The 15,304-nt window shown below is 40.4% G+C and overlaps 1 protein-coding gene across 4 annotated transcripts in view; it reads right to left on the bottom strand.

Annotated features, from left to right (window-relative positions):
* Positions 1-15,304, bottom strand: part of kif14 (kinesin family member 14) — a 107,232-nt gene that overhangs the window by 74,472 nt on the left and 17,456 nt on the right. For all 4 annotated transcript variants that reach the window (XM_043699742.1, XM_043699739.1, XM_043699740.1 and 1 more), the window contains exons 4-9: positions 15,197-15,281; positions 7,277-7,375; positions 3,862-3,914; positions 2,327-2,357; positions 2,066-2,173; positions 1,602-1,718 (exon numbers count right to left, since the gene is read on the bottom strand). In XM_043699742.1, coding sequence (XP_043555677.1) covers positions 1,602-1,718; positions 2,066-2,173; positions 2,327-2,357; positions 3,862-3,914; positions 7,277-7,375; positions 15,197-15,281 — 493 coding nt within the window. The remainder of the gene's footprint in view (positions 1-1,601; positions 1,719-2,065; positions 2,174-2,326; positions 2,358-3,861; positions 3,915-7,276; positions 7,376-15,196; positions 15,282-15,304) is intronic.

The following is a 15,304-nucleotide window of genomic DNA, read 5'->3' as shown; positions in this document are numbered from 1 at the left end:
AGACATCTAGCAAAAGCAATGCATGAAATCAACAAATGTTATACTTCTGAATTCAAACAGCCAGCTCAAGAATTCATGAGCAAATGACCAAAAACAAGACACCTACATTTCATGAATGAAACAGGGATATGCTGACAAATCTGGCATCGATTTCCTATCCCTAACTGGTCTTGATATAGAGTGATGACAGGTTGCTTTCTAGAATTGCTGGAGTTAGTCTGATGAAAGTGATTTCACAATGCTGTTCAAGGATTTCAATAAAGGAGGATGGGAAGCATATGTCCAAAGAGGGATTGTGCATGACTTGGGTTGTGGTGAAGTACACATCTGGGAAACAAATCAAAATAATCCAATAGAGAGGAGAAACCAAAAAGTGAGCAAAACTGACAATAACTAAACAAATGGTGCATTTTGCTTCACTGTTTCCGTACTCCCACATTTCAAATCAAAGTAATAAAGCAGTATTCCAATTGTGCTATAGATGAGTCACACGGTCAGCAGTTAATTACATTTATACATTGCGTCCAAAAATTTCACAGTGAAGAACAAATATATAGAAGATTAACTTAACTGATTTAAGACAGAACAGGAGATTTTGCTTTTACACAGAGTTAGGAGGTATAGAATATGCATTTAACATCTCAATAATTAGGAGTAAATTGGGTGAGTGGTTTAAAATAAATTTAAAGATTATGGGAATAATGCAGCATTAAGGTACCACACATGTGATAGATGCCAGATAATGGGTTGAGTTTCCAGGACCTGTATGTTCATTGCGATGCAATTTTTTGAAAGGTCTAAGCAAAATATAAATAATATCCATAAACCTTATTGACAGAGAGCAGCTTTCCAGTAGAAAACAGTAATTGTATAAATAACATTTGTGCCACAACAGTGTTGGCCAATGGCCATTTTCAACAGAAAAAACTAAATACCTCCCTGTGACATTCAAAAGCATAACCATGAATGTCTGGTACCTTCAGTACCAGAGGCAGATTTGATTCGGCCATTGAAATACTGCGATTACAAGAGTAGATTGGAGACTGGGAACTCTACAGCGAGTAACTCATCTCCTGATTCTCTGAAACCTGCCCATTACCTACAATGCAAAGTTAGGAGTGTGATGGACTTTACAAATTGCCTGATTTTGATGAGTGCAGCTATGACAACATCAAGAAGTTTAAAGAATCCAGGATCCAGCAACCCACATGACTGGCACTTCATCCACCATTAATGTATAATTGCAGCAGTGTATCCTACATACAAGATACACAGTGCAACAACTCAACGATCCTTCAGCAGCACCTTCCATATCTGCTACTTCTACAACTTAAAAGGATAAGGGCAGCTGATGCCTTAGAACACTGGGAACTATATTGCTAATGCTTCACTGTCACTGGGTCAAACTCCTGGAACTCCTTTTCTGGCAGCACCGTTGCCCTCCCTGGCCCCAACAAACCACAGTTATCCTAGAAGGCAGCTCACTATCTTCTAAAGAACAATTAGGGATATAATTGCTGGCCTGACCAGCACTCCCTCAACCCATGAAATGAACAGAAGTATAACTATTTGTAGATAATTAATCTTTGCAAAGTTCATACCTTTAGTCGATCACCACTGGTCTGAGCTGTAAAGCATCGTTCACTTCCTGCAAGATCCACTAGATTTATTTTGCTCGTCACACAGTGTTCATGTTCCTCCTCTTCAACAAATTCTGTCTGCAGGCCAAACACAAAAAACTTGAAAAGCCCATTAATTGGTTGAACAAAGCATTTATAGCATTACTAATCATGCTGAAATTGTTTACATAACAAGAACAATCACATTAACACAAAGGTTATCAAACTGCCGTATTGTATTATTCATTTTTAATAGAGCTGCTCAGATTATACATCATTTCCAGAATGCCAGCTTTGTACTTTTTTTGTGTTCATTTTAAGGAATGATCTTCACTCCTTAGTATTTGTAACAGAGTTAATGTGATACATAAATGCAATTTCCAAAAGTGAATGTAAATGTAAAATTAACACAAAATAATTTAAACTTTATTATAGTGATTTTGCACCTTGGTCTGTGTCATGATGAGTGTGAAGACCGAATGAGACCTGGAACTCTTTTCATTCATGCCTGTGGCTGCAGTAGCTCTCTGCTTATTCCCTAGCTCCAGCCAACCCTAAAGCAGAAATTATTGTTTTAGAAAGTAAGTGCAAGTACTTATGACAGTTCTCTGCAACATACAAAAATTAAACTGTACATAGCCAAACTTTTATGTACTATAAAGAAAGATTAATTCATTTTGATTTTAAAGAACAGATGTCATGCTTACCTGAACATCTGCATAAGAGGTAACAACATTCCTGGAAAATAACAAGAATGTAATTGAGAAAAAGTAGAGCATTCGTACTTACGATATTTAAACCAGGCTTTGGAATTTCTTCCAGACCATGAAAGGTATGATTTAAATCTTAGCATTAGTTAAGTGTAATAAATTAATACTGTTCCATGTTTACAAATGGGCAAATGCTCAATTTTGCAGAATATCAAAGTCCTGGTTTGGTTCTGCATACACAAGTAGAAATTTCCATACCAAAATATCTCAGTGACACTGATTCATCAGTGTTTAATGCCTCAGAAACAGAGGACATGAGTTAAATATTCTACTGCTTCAGTCCCAAACATTGACCATGCTAAGTACAGAAATGCAAAATCCAACCTGCGCAATTAGCTTTTCTTTCCACCATTTCTTTGAAGAAAATGATCTTTATCTGGAAGTATGATTATTTATCTAAAATGAGGAAAGCATTCACTTTCACAAAGCTTTAAACTGAATTTAAAACTCTCAATTATTTACAAATATGCTACAGTAATAATGAGGTCGATGAGTAACATTCACACCACCAAGTGCTATTGCCAACAAGAGAGAATCTCACCATCTCTCCATGATATTCACTGGCAATACCATTGCTCGATTCCCATACCCCTACACATCCAGGAAGTTACCATTGACCAGAAGCTGAATTCCACTAGCAACATTAAATACTGTGGATAAAAGAGCAGATCAGAGGTTTGGGTTCTGAAGCAAGTAACTTCCTGCTGGAATTCTTAGCCCAGTCCATGTCAGAAATTTGGTGGAATATTTTCCAGTTTCTTGGATGAATGCAGATTCAACAACACTTAAGCAGTTTGAGACTATCCTGAACAAAAGAAACCACTTGATTGACACCCAATCCATCACTCTAAATACCAACAAAACTGTCAGCCTTCAAAGCCCACAGTTGCTATCAATCAACAAAAGGCAACAAATGCATAGGAACCATCATCTGCAAGTAACCCTCCAAAATGCACCATTCTGACTTGGGATTATATCATTCCCTCACCATCACTAATTAAAAATCCTCAAACTCCCATTCTTTCTGCATTATGAAAGTACCTACATCATATGGACTGTAGCAAGGGTAATTAGGGCTCGGCAGTAATACTGGCCAAGCCAGTGATGCACATATTCCATTAAAGAATCAATGAAATAAAGAAACATTAACTTCACTAAACAATCGAGAAAACACTCCTGACAATGAAAGAAACAGCTAAAGGCATGACTCAAACAATTTAAGTTGTTATCTAAAATGTGGACAGTGGAAGAAAGTTATCTGAGCAAAGTGTTAATACATAGCAGAAGACTCAAAAGGAGAATTTCCCAAATGATTTTGCACTCCATGGTTAAGGATAAAATAAATTCTTATCTAGGTGATGAAAAAAAGGAAGAAAACTATTCATTCATAAATACTACCACTATATTAAAAAAAGATGCGAACAATGACAAAGTACACAACCCACAGTATGAACTAAATACCCATAACTTACAAAGAAAGATCGGCCACAAAGGGTCCAAAGACCGGATGTTCTCTTACTCGGAGCTACAGGCAACAAAACAGTGCGCAATTAGGCATTAGAATAGTATCACAATATAATCTATAATATATGCAATACAAACACTATTAGCATCAACCCAACTGTTAAAACTTGAGGATAAAGTCATTGGAATATTTGGGCCAGTCAGAGACAGAAAACCTTATTTCACACTTGATTACATTAAAAATTACACAATTAACTTCAGATACATTCTTTACATGGAAATTCCTGGACAGGGGCCTCCTCCTACACCCCTGACCAGTAATCCATGAATCCAGCAGTGAAGAATATTTTTTGCAGAAAGCACATCCCCTTGTGTAGCAGTCAGTTCCCCTTTTTTTAAATTGAATGTCCAGCAGCACTGACAAGCCCTGTGAAATGGTAAACATGCAAGGCCAGGTGGCTTGGATGCCGGGGAAGTAATGTCAGTAGCATGCAAGGTTGGTTGGATTCTAAGTGAGTGAGTTGGGTCAGGTGTCAGGCAAGTGACTGAATACTTAGGTTAGCTCAAAAGGTCAGAAGGAGTATCAGGTTTGACAAGTGGGAGGGGCTGTTGGATCCAAATGTATGAGTTTAAGGGTGTGAGAAAATGTCAGGCAGGCAATGAGGGGTGCCAAGTCTGACAGCTGGGGCAGGTTGGTTTAACCAAAGGTTTTCAGACTGGCATGGGGTGGGCTTGACAGGGTCAGGTCAGCTGAGATGTGAGGCATCAGCTCCAGCAAGATCAGATGGGAAGAGAGAAGCTGGGTTGTGTGCACATGCATGCGCAATCAATTAGAGTCAAGGTGATAGGACTGGTCGGGAGAGGAATTGGTAAGGGGGGGGGGGGGGGAGAAGGGCTACTCAGCAGTGAGTTTAGATGGTCAGTTTAATAGTTACACAAGAGTTTAGACATGATTTTTCATCCTCTAACATTTTCTGGGTAATTGCTGAGCTAAGTGAGTTGTAACTTTCTAATTTCTGACTTAAATTACTCTTTTGGAGAGTTCTAGGTGGAGGAGAATCAATGACCAAAACGTTCAATTTCCCAGGCAGTTCTCATGGCTTCATCAGTTTCAGGGATTCTAAACGGTCCCAATGCACAACTCTATTTAAGTTAATCCAATAACTTTGGCCAACAGCTTCCCAGTTTGACATTTTAATAGAAGAAGGTTCTTCCTGCGGCTCAGCCTACAATGTAAACAAGTCAGGATGATCCCAAACTTAATTCTGCATTGAGACGATTCGTTTCAGGCAGGGTGTTGAATTAAGCAAGACAACTGGCTTTCATACATATACTATAAACCGACTGACTCCCACAGCTACCTAGATTACACCTCTTCCCACCCTGCCCCCTGTAAAAACGCCATCCCATATTCCCAATTCCTTCGCCTTCGCCGCATCTGCTCCCAGGAGGACCAATTCCAATATCGAACAATCCAGATGGCCTCCTTCTTCAAAGACCGCAATTTCCCCTCAGACGTGGTTGACAATGCTCTCCACCGCATCTCCTCCACTTCCCGCTCCTCCGCACTTGAACCCCGCCCCTCTAAACGCCACCAGGACAGAACCCCACTATGCCTCACCTACCACCCCACCAACCTCCAGATACATCGGATCATCCTTCGTCATTTCCGCCACCTCCAAACGGACCCCACCACCAAGGATATATTTCCCTCCCTACCTCTATCAGCGTTCCGGAAAGACCACTCCCTCTGCGACTCCCTTGTCAAATCCACACCCCCCACCAACCCAATCTCCACTCCAGGCACCTTCCCCTGCAACCGCAAAAACTGCAAAACTTGCGCCCACACCTCCCTCCTCACTTCCCTCCAAGGCCCCAAGGGATCCTTCAATATCCATCAGAAATTCATCTGCACCTCCACACACATCATTTACTGCATCCGCTGCACCTGATGTGGCCTCTTATACATTGGGGAGACAGGCTGCCTACTTGCGGAACGTTTCAGAGAACACCTCTGGGACACCCGCACCAACCAACCCAACCGCCCCGTGGCTGAACACTTTAACTCCCCTACCCACTCCGCCAAGGACATGCAGGTCCTTGGCCTCCTCCATCGCCAGACCATGGCAACACAATGCCTGGAGGAAGAGCGACTCATCTTCTGCCGAGGAACCCTCCAGCCACAGGGGATGAATGTGGATTTCTCCAGCTTCCTCATTTCCCCTCCCCCCACCTTTTCTCAGTCCCAGCCCTCAGACTCAGAAGGCCCTCAGACCCTTCTTGACCTGCAATCTTCTTCGTGACCTCTCCGCCCCCACCCCCTCTCCGGCCTATCACCCTCACCTCCTTCCACCTATCACATTCCCAACGTCCCTCCCCCAAGTCCCTCCTCCCTACCTTTTATCTTAGCCTGCTTGGCACACCCTCCTCATTCCTGAAGAAGGGCTTATGCCCAAAACGTCGATTCTCCTTCTCCTTGGATGCTGCCTGACCTGCTGCGCTTTTCCAGCAACTCATTTTTAAACTGGCTTTCATTCCCAGATTAATGTCAAGGGAAATGTAAAACTGGCAACACTTCAAATTAGCTCACTAACTTAATTGGAAATTGAATTTTCAGAGACTGTAGTAATTTTCTACATCTGCTTAATGATATACGATAGTTTCCAGTTTAGGAGTCGGCTCGTAACTAAGAAAGAGGCTGTCTCAAAATTTACAATACAAAACTTTAGTTCACTATATGTAGTAAAATAAAGACCCAAGTCCAGAATTTACATTCTACAAGTTTCCATTATCTGGCATTGCAGGGTTAACAAAATAAAAGTTAGGAACAATTCTATGAATTAAAATGTAGGAAATGCAACACCCGCCTATTTGATGACTCCTTTTCCACTGGCACAGAGGACCTTCTCCCAGTACAAGATTAGAAGCAGAAAGAAAACAAAAAAAAGTTGCTAAATGTCTTCCATCTGCCTTGGCAGACGACCAAGACTGACACCAGCAGAAATCAGAGCCTCTTACTTTTTCTCTCAGCCTAAGAATATCATAAATCATACAGAATTACTGTGGTTCTGTTCGCCGAGCTGGAAGTTTTTGTTGCAAACGTTTCGTCCCCTGTCTAGGTGACATCCTGAGTGCTTGGGAGCCTCCTGTGAAGTGCTTCTGTGGTGTTTCCTCCGGCATTTATAGTGGTGTTTCCGCCGGCATTCAGAACCACAGCAATGAGCACCTGGGCTACAAATCTTCTCACAAACCATAAAGAATTACATTTAAAATAGCAGTGGAGAGATAGAGTGAACCTTTGGTCTAACTGTGACACCCTCATCTCTGGGTGTTATATCAAATTCAGGCTTTTAACGCTAGTAACGTAAAGTTAGAAAATATAAAATAAACATTGATGAAATGAACAATTCACTTCATACTCACAGATTGCTTTGCTTGCATCTTTGCATTCCCTCCAACCAACAAGTCATGAATTTTCTCATTGTAGACTTCAAAATAGCTCATTTCAATATGGTAGATGACCTTTGAAAAGTCAGAAGAAGTATAACCAAAATAATATTTTATTTGCAACTCCTGTAAAGAAAAGGCTTTTCACATTAAGGTCAGATTTATTGCAAATGCTTCAGTCGTGAAAATACATGACCTGCGATCTGTTCAGTGAAACAAGTAGCTGAGTAAACAGATCAGAATATTGCTGGTTTTAAATTTCTAACTTTAGTCTGAAATATCTTGATGGGAATTTTCACCTTTCCACCAAGTGGTAAGTTACAATATGCCTAATGCTGACAATCAACGGTGGTTACATAGTCATCAACAGGCCAGCTTTTTAAACCCAAATATTTACTGAGTTCAAATTTCACCATCAGTTCTGGTGGGGTTTGAATCCAAGTCTCCAGAACATAGGCCTGGGTCTGTGGATTACCAGTTCAGTGACATCACCATGATACAACCACCTCCCAAATTTCTTTGCTCCCCGTTACTACTTCTCTGGCATCATTTTCCAGCAGTAAAATGTCAATACTTGGCTTTTATATATCTTAAAAAAACTCTTGCAATCTTCTTTTATATTACGAGGTGGTTTGCCCTCATATTTCATATTCTGCCCTCTTATTGGTTATTTTAGTTCTCATTTGGTTTTTAAGAGCTTCCCAAATTTCTGGCTTCCCACTAATTTTTACCACATTGTATGTTTTTTCTTTTACCTTTTACTTTTTGCTGCCCCAGATTTTCCTCGTCAGCCATGGGCACCTCATTCTCCCCTCAGCATATATCTTCTTTCTAGTGATGAATTTCTGCTTTGCCTCCCAAATTACCCCCAGAAACTCCAACCATTGCTGCTCCAAGGCAGGTTCACTGCCTTCCCTGCTAAACTCCCCTTCCAATCAACACTGACCAGCTCCTCCTTCATGAGTGGTAGTTACCTTTATTAATTGTAAACACATTACATCTGATTCCAGCTTCTCCCTGTCAAACATACAGACAAAAAAAATTGCAGATGCTGGAATCCAAAGTAGACAAGCATCAGGAAAGAAGGGTCATACCTGAAAACATCGACATCTCCACCTCCTGATGCTGCTTGCCTTGCTGTGTTCTTCCAGCCTCCTACAGGTCTACTTCTCCCTCTCAAACTGCAGTGTGATTCTATTATATTATGGTCATTGCCCCTTTGGGTGTCTTTCACCTTAAGCTCCTAAATCAAGTTGACGTCATTCCACATCACCAAATCCAGAATTATCTGCTGCCTCAAGGGCTTTATCACAAGCCACCATCTCAGAGACATTCCACAAATGCCTTTACTTGAGATCTGCTATCAATCTGATTTTCCCCAATCTACCTATATATTGAAGTTCCCCATGATTACTGGAGTAGTGCCTTTCTTACATGCCTTTTCTATCTCCCAATTTATTTTATTTCTCACATCCTGGCTACTGCTAGGAGGTCTGTATACAACTCCCATCAGTGTCTTTTTTCTTTGAGGTTCCTCAACTCAACCCACACAGATTCTGCACCTTTCAACTCTATATCATTTCTTGTTATCAATTTAATTTAATATCTTACTAACAAGGCAAGTTCACCCTCTCCGACTGTCCTTTTGACAAGACGTGTATCCTTCGACATTTGGTTCCCAACCCTGATCCCCTTGCAGCCATATTGCTATGATACTCACAAGATCTTGCTCAATTTTAATCTGCATTACAAACTTTGCCTGATACTTAAATGCAGGCAGTACACAAAACATCACCCTCAGTCTTACATTGACTGTCCTCCTTTTCATAGTTGTTCCGTATCTGCTGCGCCTGAACTTAGATGCCTGACTCTTTCCATACAGAGTCCGAGTACTTATCCGGAGATGTACATAACCTCTATTGAGCCCTCCCCAACTTTAACTTTATCCATAAATTTCCATAGAAGTGAAAACCCCCCACCCCAACAACTCCCACTATTTAGTTTTAAGCCCTATCCATAGCCCTAGTTATGCGATTTATCAGGCCTCTGGTCTCAGCATGATTCAGGTGGAGCTCAGCCCACGGTAAAGATCCCTCCTTCCCGAATGTTGGTGCCAATGTTCCCATGATGAAGGTAAGGAATTTGATTGGCTACCTTGGTAACTGGAAAGAAATATTTTATTTATGTTGTGACCTATGATGCAGTGGGACTAGAGTGACAAGGCACTCCTCCAGCCTTGGTCATAACACGGACAACATATCTGCTTGTTGTCAATTTGTTGTTTCTCAGAACCTGGAATTTAAACACCAAATCAAAATACTGATATTGCTGAAAATCTGAAGTAAAATCAAAATGCTGAAAATAGTCAGCAGATCAGACTGCATTTGTGCAGAGAGATATAATTAATAATAAGTTGAAAAGAATAAATAATAAGTTGATCTTTCAGCAGAGCTTGTAAAGTTAGAGATACTACAGGTTTTAAGCATTTACAGTGAGAAGGGAAGGAGAAAAAGGCTTGTGTAGTCATTAAGTGACAAAAAGTTTGATGGTACAAGATCAAAGGAGTTAGCTAAGCATAGAAATAAAAGTACAAGTCTACAGAAAATGTAAATGTGAATAACAAAATCATCACTAAGAACTGCTACCCCAGGATGAGAGGAGGGATTATAACCTCAACGAATTAAAGCAGTGAGAGAAAAAGGTTCATTATTTGGAAAGAGCGCTTGGTGGCTATAATGTCAGAAAAGGGGAAATAGAAGGAGAGGTATACTTCTCCTACGTTTGTACAGGAAAGGGAGTGGATGATTGAGGTGATAGCAGAGTAGTCCTTTCTTTCAAATTGTCAAAAAGGGAAGGTATGCTTAGTGGTGCCATCGCCCTGGAGGTGTCTGAAGCAGCAGTGGATTATCCATACATCATGGAGGCTTGTGGGTAGGAAGGTGAGGACAAAGGAAACTCTATCATTATTCTCTATCATTATACACAATGTGTTGAGAGCAGAAGTATGAGAAATGAAATGGACACAGTTGAGGGTCCTGTCAAATACAAAAGAGTCCTTACGTAAGGAAAAAAAAAGACATATCGAAGAAGGTATGGTAAGTGGCATTAAATGCTAGTCAGGAGTGTGGTGCTGGAAAAGCACAGCAGGTCAGGCAGCGTCAGACGAGAAGGAGAATCAATATTTCGGGCATAAATCCTTCATCAGGTTTTCCTGCTCCTCGGATGCTGCCTGACCTGCTGTGCTTCTCCAGCACCACATTCTCAACTCTGATCTCCAGCATCTGCAGTCCTCACTTTCTCCAAGGCATTAAATGTGACAAAACCTGAGAACTGAGAAACTGGAAGAGTCCACATAGAAAGCAGGGTGGGAGAAATTGTATTTACAGGAGTCAATGGATACATTGTAGATATAATCAATAGTTTAAACTCAGCAATGGAGCAAGAGGATAACGAAGTAAAGGAAGAGTCAGAGATGGACCATGTGATGGTGAAGGGAAGGTAGAAATTGGAAGCAAGGTTGAGGAAAGGTTCGTTTTCAGGGTGAGAGCAGTAGATGCTACTGACTCAGTTGTCTACAAACCAGAGAAAGTAAGAGAATGACAAGAGTAGGCCTGGTGCAAAGACCATCTTACATATCCCATAAAATGGCAAACCCAGTTATCACAAATGACAAGATTCCATCATAATATCCTTTCTTTGGTTTGGTCTACTCCTCTACCACACCAGTCCCCTTTCTTAAAGATACGAGATGCAACACCTGCCTTTTAGAAGTCCTTTCCCACTATACCAGGAATCAAATACTCCTTCCCAATGAAAATGTCTTACTTGTATATCTTTCAATTTGAACACCAGTGTTTACTGCTCTCAATGTGGTCTCCTTGCATAGATTGGGTGACATTTTACAGAACACCTCCATTTTGTCAAGTGTGACTCCAATATATTCCACCACTTGGCATTTTAATTCCCTGTCTCACTTCCATCTTAACCCTCTCTATCCTCTGCTTTTTGTACTCTTCGAATGAAGCTTACCAGAAACTTGAAAAATAACACGCTTTTCAAGTGGACAATTATCAGCCATTCAGACTCAACAGAGTTTGGCAACAAAAACAAATCACTGGAAAAGTTCAGCAGGTCTGGCAGCTTAACTGTGGAGAGTTAATATTTTGGCTCCAGTGACTCTTCCTCAGAACTGATTCTAGAAGATCTCAGAGATGGTTTTCTGGACGAATGTGATAAGGAACCAACTAGAGAACCGGCCATCTTAGACAAAGTATTATGCAATAGGAAAGGAGTAACTAGCAATGTAACTTGCTTGGAGTAAAGCAATTGGCAAAATAAGACTCCTTATCGATAAGTTACTGTAATATGATAGAACTTGCCATCTTGATGGAGAGTGGAGGGAGTTGATTCAGAAAATAGGGGCCGGAATCTCAAGGGAAACCACAATGGCTGGAGGCACGAATTGGGTATGATAGATTAGAAAATATTGCTGAAGGAATGACAGTGGTTAGGCAACTGCAAACATTCAAAAACAGAATGGGTGAACTACAAAAATTGGTCATTCCTGCCTGCCCGAAGAGTGCAAAGAGAACAGGGGCAGCACAGAGGTTAGCACTGTTGCCTCACAGTGCCAGGGACCGGGTTCAAGCAACCACCTGTGTAGGGTTTGCACGTTCTCCCAGTATCTGTGTGGATTTCTGCCGGGTGCTCAGGTTCTCTCCCACAGTCTGAAGATGGGCAAGTTAGGTGGATTGGCCATGCGAAAGTACCCTTATTTTTCATGCATGTGGAGGTTAGGTGCATTAGCCAAGGGAAATGCAGGGTTACAGGTGTAGGGTAGGGGGAATGAGTCTGGGTGGGATGCTCTTCAGAATGATGGTGTGGACTTGTTGGGCTGAATGGCCCGTTTCCATATTGTGGGGATTCTGTACAAAAAAAAAGCTGTGGCTTATGAGGGAAGTTAGAAATAGTCTCCAATGCAAAAAAGAACACAAACTGGCAAGAGAAAAACAATTGACCCAAGGACTGGGAATAGTTTAGAAGTCAGTCAAGGAGGATCAAAGGATTGATTAAGAAGCAGAAAATAGGACAAGAGTAAGATTGCAGGGAAACTTCTGTTTTTTTTGTATACCCATAGAAACTTTTAATGTCTGTTCCTTATAGTCAGAAACATGGGAATTAATAATATCAAAGAATATAATATAAAGAGGAGAAATGTATCAATGTGATGCAACAAAGTTCCTTATTTTGAGGTAGCTTTGCAAAAGCAATTGAAAACAAATGGGCTACGGAGTGGACTGATGACAGTGGTCTATTTTTATTTATTTTTATTTCATATCTCTAGCATCCACAGTATTTTGCTTTTGAATGAAAATGATGGATTTGATATTATGTTGGTTCCTTATAGTCAGAAACATGGGAATTTATATGGAGAACAGTGAAATGGCTGACAACCCAAATTCATATTTTGCTTCTGTCTTCACAAAAGGGGGACACAAATATAGATTGTTCTGCTATACCACGACAGTTGTGTTCCTCTGCAACTCGTGCTATAGAAAATTGCACTATACGAAACTGCGATAGAAATCACACTGTAGAAGACCACACGATGGAAAACCCACCATTCCCGTTCAGCAGAAACTTTGCATTATGCAAACAATGTACACAATTCATCAATTGCATTATAGCCAATTAGTGCAGACGAAACATGCATTACAGAAGAACTACCTGTAATATAATCAAAAATGATAGGGAACACAGGGTTTACTGAAAATTAGGAACTGAAGCAAATCTGTATCAGTCAGAAAATGCTGTTGGAGAAATTGATGGGATTGAAGACTGATAAATCCTTAGGCTCTGATATTCTTTATCCCAGAGTGCTCAAGGAAGTGGCCCTCGAAATAGTGAATGCATTGGTGGTCATCTTCAAAGATTTTTTGGACTCGGGAACAGTTCTACAGATTTCAGTAGCTAATGTAACCCCACAATTTAAAGAAGGTGGACAGAAAACAGAATTATTGATCAGTTACCTGGTGTTGGTAGTTGGGTAAGATACTACAGACCATGAGTAAGGATTTTATAGTCAAGAACTGAGAAAATAGTGGTAGAATCAGATACAGTCAGCATGGAATTGCAAAAAAGGAAATCATACTTGACAAATCTACTGGAAATCTTTGAGGACATAACTTGTAGATTTGATCAGGGGAGCAAATGGACTTGGTTTTTTGGTTTACAGAAGGCTTTCATCAAAGTCCCACATAACAGATTAATGTTTAAAATTAATGCGCATGGGATTGAGGGTAGTGCACTGAGATACATAGAAAATTGGTTAGCAGTCATGAAACAGTGGGAATAAATGGATCTTTTATTGAATGGCAGACAGCGACTAATGGGATACCACAGGGCTTGGTAATAAGACCCCAGCTCATCACAATAATGATTTAGATGAGGAAACTAAATATAATCTCTCAAAATTTGCAGATGATAAAGCTGGGTGGAAGGATGAGCTATGAGGAGGATGCAGAAATGTTGCACTGTAATTTGGACAGGCTAAGGAGGCAAAAGTATGGCAGATGTAGTATAATGTGGATAAAGATGAGATTATCCACTTCGGTAGCAAAAAGAGGAAAGCTGACTAAAATTTGAATAGCTGTAAATTAAGAGAGGGGAATGTTCAACAAGACCTGCATGTGTTTGTACACCAGTACTGAAAGCAAACACGCAGGTGCAGCAGACAGTAAAGGGGGCAAAGCATGAGGATTAGAGTACGGGAACAATGATGTTTTACTGCAATTATCCACGGTATTGATGAGGCCACATTTGGAATATTGTGTACAGTTTTGTACTCCCTATGAGAAAGGATGTTCTTACTATAAAAGGAGTTGGGTGAAGGTTTACCAATTTGATGCCTGGGAGGGCAGGTCTGATGTACAAGGAAGATTGAGTCAGCTAAGATCATATTCACTGGAGTTTAGAAGAACGGAGGGGTTTGGAGGGGGAAATCTCAGATACCTATAAATTCCTAACAGGATAGACATGTCAGATGGTTATTTATGTTACTTATTCAGATTCTGGTGGAGGAGTCCAGAACCAGGGATTATAGTTTAAGGCTCAGATTTTTAGGACTGAGATGAGAAGTTTTTTTTAAAAAATAACCCAGAGAGTGGTGAGCGTATGAAATGCAGATATCAAGGAATGGAGGGTGGGGTGGGGGGAGGCTGATTTAGGGTCAAGCTTAGTGATCAGCCATGATTATATTGAATGGTGGAGCAGATTTGAGGGACTGAATGGCCTCCTCCTGCTTCAAATGTTTCAATGAGCAGATGGCAAGTATATACAACCAAAACTTGCCAAGTTCTTTTTAAAACATGCAAATTGAATTGTATTGATTAAAATGGAAGTCAATCCATAATTTATCAGCAACCTGAACAGGAGAAACAAGTTAGGATTCTCAACAACTGACATGGCAAGAGCAGCAGGCAGAATCATGTGAAACTCCCTAAAGGAAAATTTAGGCACTTATTCCCTCAATTTTCCTGATCACAAATTCCCTTCTTTGGTTACTTATTCAGAAACCATACTCTAAGTCCTGGTCTGCAGTCTTCTTCCTTCAGTTGTTCTTTTGTAATTTCCAATAGGTTTAGGGTGGGAACTGAACAGTGACATGCGGATATTGCTTGGGTGTTAAAATCAGAAGGCTGTGTCTGTTTTCTTGGGCACGACTGAGTCAATTCCTGCTTTGGGTTAAAAATTAGGTGTTCAATTTCCACTCTTGGCTTATGTTAAAATAAAAGGAAAATTTTTCTACTAATCTATATTGCAGTCTTCCAGAATTACTTTATAATTCAATGAGAATGGATCATTACTACATAACAAATTTGCCCTTAAAAAGATTACCTGTTGCAATTCAGTTTTTGCTACTTCGGTGAATAACTGTTCACAGAACCTCGGTATTATCCCCTCATCACTGAAGCCCATCATCCTTTCAAGAAAGTAAAGCAATAT

Source organism: Chiloscyllium plagiosum, chromosome 11 (assembly GCF_004010195.1).
Source record: "Chiloscyllium plagiosum isolate BGI_BamShark_2017 chromosome 11, ASM401019v2, whole genome shotgun sequence".
In the NCBI taxonomy this organism is placed as follows: Eukaryota; Metazoa; Chordata; class Chondrichthyes; order Orectolobiformes; family Hemiscylliidae; genus Chiloscyllium; species Chiloscyllium plagiosum.
Note: the sequence above shows the minus strand (reverse complement) of the source record. Positions and strands in the feature narration are given on the sequence as shown.